The sequence below is a fragment of the Cupressus sempervirens genome, chromosome 11, assembly GCF_028749045.1.
Source record: "Cupressus sempervirens isolate cs-2001-9-10 chromosome 11, ASM2874904v1, whole genome shotgun sequence".
NCBI lineage: Eukaryota > Viridiplantae > Streptophyta > Pinopsida > Cupressales > Cupressaceae > Cupressus > Cupressus sempervirens.
In genome coordinates this window covers 60,711,143-60,719,792 of record NC_143128.1, presented here as the reverse complement: position 1 = coordinate 60,719,792, position 8,650 = coordinate 60,711,143, and the positions used below count along the sequence as shown (strand labels likewise).

Genomic DNA, 8,650 nt, shown 5'->3' with positions numbered 1-8,650 from the left:
ACCTGTACATTGGATTAAATAAAATCATAGACCTGCGAGCCCTCATTTTACGCGAATTTGGGGCCAGTATTGCCATAGCGGATCGGATATCAGATACGAGATCGGATATTAGATATCAGGTATGTTCCCCCCCCCGACTCATTTTTAACCAAAATTTAATAGATTTTAACATGATTTTGTTTGTTTTAGTTGAATCTAGGGTTTTTTTGACAAAAATGGTTAAAATTTAGATTTTTTTTTAATATATACTACGTTTTGCAATTCAATAGGAATGGCTGATCAAAATGATGACACTGAGGCAGGGAATAATATTCCTCGTAACCCACCACCAAACGATCTAGTATCCCCACAAAACCCTCGACCAAATGATCCTCTACCTCCTCAAAACCCTCCTCGAATCGAGGATTTGATAAATGAAAATCTCACTGAGTTGAGAGGTTTGCATAGAACATACAATAATGTACCTGCACTGGCTCCTATGTTATCCACGTTAAACACCATAGTGGATAACATTGAAACCCTTACAAACCAACAAAATGCCGCTCTTCGTTGGCGTGATGAAATGCACCAGATGTTTGATGATGGTTTGGATTATGATGAGGTCGCGGCCCTCAACATAACCAAAGACGATTTGGCTAGCCTTTTTGCTAACCCAAAAACGGGTATACCAGTTGACCCAAAAAAAAGCAAACTATCGATTAAATGGTGCACAAATGATGCCATACGTGCAAATTTTTGGGACCGTTGGTGGATGGTCTTTGATATCCCTCCACATGGCAATTTAGACATACCATTTTATTTCCTTAGAAAATTATATGCAGAATTTGTGTTGAAACTTAAAGTGAACTATTGGAGCATGAAGCCCAACATGGGCTTAGGACTAGGAGCTCCTCAGGATAGACCCTCTTCCCAGCGAAAGAAACTTGGCACTTTTGGCCCCCCCCCCTGATATCTCCCCCCCTCCTCGAGTGCAACATCCAGATATTATGGCAGAGGCTAGCTCTCAGACCATCAGAGCCATTCATAGGCTGAGTAGCCTAATGATATCTCAGGCTAGGTCAGTCCTGCTTCCTCGTGTTGATGATGTTGGTGCTAGTTTATCATCGGCTAGCTCATCACACATTTGTGTGCCTCACACTTGAATTACATGCAAGAATATTTGCATGGGTCCCATAGATGATCTTCCTGAGTATCATTTTGTATTAGAGGAGGATACACTAGACGCACGTGCAGAGGCTACAGACCCTGATGCGAGAGAGGAGGGGAATGCAGAGGCATGGACTCCTTCGGTGTCGGTACGTGTATAGATTTTTTTGTTATGACATATGTGATTTAAAGTTAATTTTTATAATAGAGTAATTTTAATTTTTAAGCCATACTGACTTTTACATGTATGTGATCTTCATTCATGTTTAGTGGATGACCGAGGAGGAGCTCAGACAAATAGATGATGCTACACTCTCGGCCATTTCATTTGGCCTTGAGACATCTACGGTACATTATGTTGTGTTCGCATTTTTTTTCTTCTATTTGATATTGTAGCATATATGGTTGCTAATCTTTCTTTTATCTTGCAAATAACACCTGCCCCGGGGGGACAAAGTGCGGGGGGTGAGCCAGCATGCATTGACAAAGGAAAGGTAATTAGATGTTTTCTAATTGATTAAATATTGATGCATTCTTGTAAAATGTTTGTGGTAATCTCATTTAATTAAATTCTTTATTGCATATAGGGTGTGACTACTGGCGATGAGCCTGTACAGATTTGGCGTCCTAGATCATCAGGGATTTTCATTCGCACAGAGAGCCCCATTGTATGTTAAGTATCATTTATTTTATATTTTTTTTATTGATGCAGAGGAAAGTATGATTGTTGTTTTATACAATTTTTGTACCAATAATGATTCATGTCTTGCATATGTTTATTACAACTTAAATAGGCTTATATGAACTTGTCCAACCGACCAAGTTGGTTACAAAGGTTTATTTAATCAAACAAATACCAAATTACTACTTTCCCTCCAAAACTAATATGACCGTTTGAATTTGAAATTCAAATTTCAAACTATAGTTTTTATGCATTCCCTAACTTTCTAAACTATTCCATTGACTCAAAATTGGTCATATGGATTTATTAAATGCAACTAAGTATGAAACTATCCTAAGACTACCCCATATGGCTCTTTTGGCCATTTTACATCATGTTGCCCTTAGGTCCTTACTAGGACTTTTATGACTTTTGTCTTTCAAAGTACATTGTTTATTACATAATTCTATTATTGGTTTTAATATATCCCAATTAACAATCAATGATGTCTTTGATCCTCTATCTTCATCTGGTACCAAGGCTCTCTTAGATGATTTAATAGGTGCCCCTGCACCAAACACCCCACCTTCAAAGCAACTCTTGTCCCAAGAGTTAAGGGGTACTATCTTCTTTCCTCCCATCCTTCTAGAGGGATGTTTGCAACTTTGCACCTGCAATGTATTACCCTGCACAACTGCATACAAATCATTAGAAATAAAAAGCATTGGATCCTTGTTACTAGTCATGGTAACCTTATTGCCTGCTGATTGTGAACAGTCATGTTTTATCCTTGACAAAGGCTGAATAACTTGTTGTCTGAGGTCATGCTGACCCTGTCTCTTATCCTCCATGGATATGTTCACTTCTTTGTTCACTCTCATCACCAAAGGACACCATACTGTTCCTATCATCACTCCTTTTGCTATCACTGTCTGCTTGTAAGCAGAATTCTGAGTTTTGTCTTGAACAATCTCATCCTTCATAACCAAAAGAGATGGCTTCAGTGGCAGATCTGTCATATCATGTTTACTCTCCCTCTGCTCCTGCAAGTCCACAAACTCTTTCTTGCCAAAACAAATAACTCTTTCCTCATCATGACCAGTCAAAGGATTTAGCTTAAACTTCACACCATCTTTGTGTACTATATAAACATTTGATGAGCCAAAATGAATAGTGTTCCTTGAGGCTTGCCAAGGCCTTCCAAGGATTACATGGCAGCATGTCATTAGAATGTGATCACATATAGATTGATCTTTTATATTCTCCTATAGAGAAATCCACTATTGCTTGCTCCCTTACAACAATATTTTGTGCATCACTGACCCAAAATGCCATATATGGTCTATCAATAGGATACTTCTTCAATCCTAGTTTATTTACCATTTCATAAGACACTAAATCATCGAAGGAACTAGAGTCTATTATCATCTTTCAAATGCTACCATGGCTCATGCAATTTGTCTTGAAAATGGATGGTCTGGTCTCCTTTTGCTGCTGCATTTGTGGTCCTCTTCTCACCATCAAAGATTCTCCTTCAAGTTCAGGGTCTGCATTATCGTACTTCTTTTCTTCCTCTTCTCCTTGGGTCAAGGTGACTCTCCTCTCCTCCTTACTGAAATCCACACCTTTCTCAGGGCACTTGTAGGATTGATTGCCTACTCCTCCACATGTGAAGCATTTACCTGTGAAAACACTATTACCTCTTCCACTTCCAAATCTTCCTCCCCTGAAACTTCCTCTTGTCTCAGATGTAATCTCTTTTCCTTTATCTTTGTCTTGATTGTTTGAAGTGTCAAACTGACTTCTTACACCTCTTCCTCTCATTGTTCCACCTCCTCTCTGATTTGCTTGCCTCTCATTCTTTCTTTTCAACTTCTCCTCTGCCCGGATTGCCAACTGAAAACATTCTCCAAGTGTCCTTGGTACATTCAATCCTATTTCATCTTGAATATTGTACTTGAGGCCATTAATGTATCTAGCCACCTTCTCATCTTCATCTTCCAGTCCTCCCCTAATACTCAGGGTATGGAATTTCTCAGTATAGGACATGACATCCATATCCCTCTGTTTCAAATTGTTCCTTCTTATCTTTAAATTTGGATTGCTAAATTAGATGGCAAGAATTGATTTCTCACCATGGTCTTCATTCTCTCCTAATTTGAAATCTTATTCAATCCCCTTTTGATGCAGAGTCTACAACAACTACCTTCCACAAGCCAATAAATGACTGTCACAATCCAACTTAGGATTCTAGGACTTCTCACAAGTCCTCTTACCCACTCCGGGTATACTCAACCTCCAAGCCAAACAAGGCAATCCCACTTCAAAAGCCTCACCAACTGTCACCAGAAATAGAGACAATCATGGACATACTATTCCAACCCGAACTCATCAATTTGTTTGGTTCCACCAAACTCCCAACACACCTTTGCACTTCTAGGCCTACAAACCTTGTAGCCTTCCAATTAGCTTCTTTGCACTTTTCTCTGAGTATCCGTTAATAGTGTAATGTCCCCATTTTAGCAGTTGACCAAGTGTGTGTGCATTAGCCTTGTTCTACATGGTCCTGAGGGCTAACGAAGGGTTTAATGGGATCCCAGAGTGTTTTGGCCTAGTCATTTCCAGTTTGGGCCAAAACGAAGTTGATTTACTCAGTTTCAGGCACACTTACTATTTTTAGTAAGTCGAAAGGACACAGTGCAGGTCAATTTTGGTGATTGGATTTGATACTCCTCGGTGAGAGCTTTCCGATGAGCTATCACTCACATTATTCGGAGTCCGATTGCTAATACATTTTAATGTCTGAAGATTTATTAAAGTAATGTCTAATTTAATTGTAAAATATTAAAGTGTTACTTTAATATTTATTTTATGGGGATGTGTACCCAAGGGAGACATAAGGGGTATTTTAATATATGTTTTATATACTACACATCTTTTATCCCACATTGCCCATATGAGTTGAGCGGACCCTTGGAAATAGAATAAAATGAAGCATTTGTGGCTTCATTAGCTAGGTGGAATATGAGAAGAAATTGGTGTGTGAGTTGCAGCTCTGTTCTTGGCATTTGAGGACGTTTATCCTCTCTTGTAACATTCTAGACATCATTCCCTTGGGGTTTGGCCTTTGGAATTCTTGTTATTGGCTTCATTATCAGGCAGTTTAGTTGCATTTCCAACTACAGACATATTTGGTATTTTGCTCATATCTTCTTCACTACTTGTCCAACGCTTATGCCGCTTTGAGGGAATGATATTACGAAGTTAGTGGACTGATTGAAGGACAAAGTACTGTAGCAGAAAGTTCGAAAGCATGGGCTGGAGTATTATGTCAATAATGCTGAAGTAATTAGTGAGTTGATAAATCTGCCATGTATTTGGTTTTATGAATTCTGAAAATAACATTTTATTGGCAGCAGTTCATTTCCACTTTTCATATTATTGTAGTTTCTTTCTTGTTTATGTTGTATGATACCAATTCCATGCACAAAACACAACAAACAAATAAACGTTTGATTTCTGGAGTTATAAGGGGTTTAAAACATTAAACGGAGAAATAAGAGGTTGAATGCAAACTATTTGACATAATTCCTTTCAGCAATTTGGTTTAGTTTTTGGGACATTCAGGGGTGCCCATTACAAATAGCATAGGGACTTCTCCATAGGTCCAAAAACCTTTCTTGGCACCTACTAAGAATCCAAAAGCTTTTGGGCTGATCTTGCTCCAGTACCCTCCAAACTGCTTCTTGGTACCTAGGCCTAGTTGATCAAGTTAGGCTAGGGCTTCAAGGAAGAATGGGCAAGGTGGGTTCCCAAGACCCAAAACACTTAAAGCAATCTCCAACACAGTCAATGCATCCAACTCCAACACTCAAACTGATCAGAAGTGCTTGCAACCATGACTGTCACCAATTACCTTGCAAAAACCGGTCAAGCACATGGGCTTGCTTGACCTAGGGCCGACTTGGAAAAATAGTTGCCCTTCTCTCCAGGCCTCCAACCTCTGGCATTATGTTGCCTAGTCTCCTAACTTGTATATCCCTCAGTTTTAGAGGGTGCCACTGGTGGGAATGCAAGTTAGGGATGCATTTGTGGAAGGGTCTAGGAAACAAGGCTTTTCAGACCACCTTCTACTAAAATGCAGATAACTTTTAAACCCCAACTCCTTTTTGAGTCAAACCAAAACCAAAAGTTTCCTAACTCACCCTTGCAACTATTTCATACACTTAGCAATCATAAAAGTTTCGTACGGATCTGTACCAGCGTAACAACCAAGAGATTACCAGTAAATTTTCAGAAAATTGAATTTTTTATTATTTTTTCTCCAAACCACCGTACACTCTGATCTCCCCCTTTCAACTGAGATCACATATGACATATATAAAGGTCTACATGACTGTTGGAACAACCATATAGGCATTCCCAACCATAAAACAAACAAACAACCACTTTTTGCTAATACTGTTTAGACTCTAAATACCCTATTCTAAGGCCTTTTGGTCCCATGGAGTCACTTGGTTTATAACCACATCAAAATGCGTGTGGGCCTTACATGTGCCTTTATTACAAAACATAGACCAACTTGTAAAATATGGACCAAACCTTTATTCCAACTTCCTAATCTACTTGAATCCTCGCTTTCATGGAGTGGCAAGGTGTCCGGCAACATAGATACTTGTTCCCCCCTGCCACATAGGTTAGGTGCCCTGCACCACCTTTTCTCTCTCTCATTCTGAACACTAGTCCACCAAGTGAGTGATGTTCCTCTCAGTCTTGCTATTGCTACTTTTACCTTCTTATCTGCCTCTATGTCTTCAAGATCAAAGTAGTTCTCAAGGGCCTCTATCCACCCTAGCACTTCTTCACTATCCATTTTACCCTGGTATATTGAAAAATCAATATGGTTCTTCCCACCATTACCTTGTACTGCCTTAATGATTCTCATAAATCTCCTTTCTTCAGGATCATCTGTTGTCTCATGCTCTTGCCTTGCATTACCAACCTCTTCTTCTTCATGGTTCTCTCCATGATTTCTTCCTCTAACCTCTTCTCCTCTAGGTTCTTGCCTTTCCTTTTCTAAGGATTCTATCCTTGCAATAAGCTTCAACCTCTCTCTTCTCATCTGTCTTTCTTCCCTCACTCTAGATGCTTCAAGTTCTCTCCTCTCTCTTTTCTCTTTTGCCAACTCTTCTCTCAATTCTTCAAGTTCTCTAGCCATTTGATTTTTAGGAGGCATTTGCACAACAAGTTTTCTTCCTTCCCAAGGGCCAACTCATTGATTCTCTTTCTTTCCTCACCAAGAAATCTTTGGACACCACTTATGTACCTTTCAACTCTGGGACACACAAGGAGGAATTAGACACGCCCAGGCTTCAACAAAGGGACCAACACACTAAGTATTTTCAAGATTATAGGTCTTGCTCACACTCCTAAATACCCAAACTTCAAAACCCTCCTTAGAATGGCTTAAAAACCAGGGCCTTCTTGTTCAAACACCAAAACTAAATTCTAGAACTTTTTGACTTGTCTAATGACAAGATATGATCATGACAACCTACATGAACCTATCAAATGACTCATCTACCATATGAAATCGTAAAATCCTATCTCATGCCCAATAACAACTTTTTTCCACATATGAGTCCAACATTATAACTTTGTATGCTTCCATGAGCCATAATTAGTGCAAGGATTGCCCAATTGACTTCAAGAGATGTTCCATGACCTCTGTAATGCCTTGGATCTTCAATGTTCCCCTGATGAGCATGGGATGCTCCTGCATCACTTATCTTCATAAATAAATTCAAAACTAATTTCCATGATATTAACAATTACTATTTTGTATCTCATAGGAGACTCCTAGTGCACATGAGGTTCGACGGGACAGTTATGTAGATTTGATGATGCGGCCACTCACTCCTGAGGAGGAGCCTATAATAGTAAGTTGTAGTTTGAATTCATGATTAAATATGTTATAAATTTAGCATGCTATGAATTATAATGTTATAGTTTAAATTGTAGATTCATCTGACAAAGGTATTTGAACATATACAGCCCACAATCAGAGAGGTACCAGCATTGTCGAGGGCATACGCGAGGACTCCTGACCGGCGCAGGAGGTCGACGAGAGAGGTATTTATTATGAAATTTTGATAGTATTAATCTCCATTACGGAAAAGATCATTATGCATTTGAGTAATTCAATGTTAGATACGTAGAATCATATAAATTTAGTAGTCTAACTTTGGGTTTTCCTGGTTTGTTTATGTAGGAGGCATCTGATCCACCTAGTGCAGCGAAGAGGCTGCATTTTGATCATCCACCAACACCCTAGGATAGTATAGTTTTTGTAAGATGCATCATGAGACATTTTGAGATGGCATATGCCACATTGTATACAGAAACATTGATATTATACACATTATGATGGCAGGATCAGCCACATTTTGTATATATATATATATATATTTGAGTACTTTGTCTATGGATACATGATCTTTGATATATATTTGTGTAAAATTTTGTCTATGGATACATGTATTTTGATATATATTTTTGTCATTTACGTGCACAATGATATACATATTAATTTAGTATCTAGTATTGTTCAATTTATTGTGGATCATGTGTCATGCCCTAAATTTTACTAGTAAAAACACAACAATTTTTTATTTTTTTTGTAGCTTATAAAGTCGCATAAGAAATTACATATTGTAAAACAAGGTTATCATTGAATAGGAGTTCAAGACTCATGTGGATAGTGTGAAGGTGTTAACATTTTAGTCACAGGTGGTTTTCAAATAGATTGGATGACAATCTAGTTCAAGTTAGTGTCACGAGTCA

The 8,650-nt window shown here is 38.5% G+C and overlaps 1 protein-coding gene across 2 annotated transcripts; it reads left to right on the top strand.

Moving 5' to 3' along the window:
- The first annotated feature begins 1,028 nt into the window (after positions 1-1,028).
- On the top strand, positions 1,029-8,282 carry LOC149528244 (uncharacterized). Of its 2 annotated transcripts, XM_089810159.1 has the most exons (7): positions 1,029-1,295; positions 1,417-1,494; positions 1,604-1,640; positions 1,734-1,814; positions 7,660-7,746; positions 7,862-7,939; positions 8,079-8,282. In XM_089810159.1, exons 2-7 carry the CDS (start codon positions 1,448-1,450, stop codon positions 8,139-8,141), a joined length of 393 nt encoding a protein of 130 aa, XP_089666285.1. In that variant the 5' UTR covers positions 1,029-1,295; positions 1,417-1,447; the 3' UTR covers positions 8,142-8,282. The 2 variants fall into 2 exon arrangements, with proteins under 2 accessions (XP_089666285.1, XP_089666284.1); XM_089810158.1 differs by lacking the exons at positions 1,029-1,295; positions 1,417-1,494 and having other exon boundaries at positions 1,522-1,640.
- The last annotated feature ends 368 nt before the right edge of the window (positions 8,283-8,650 follow it).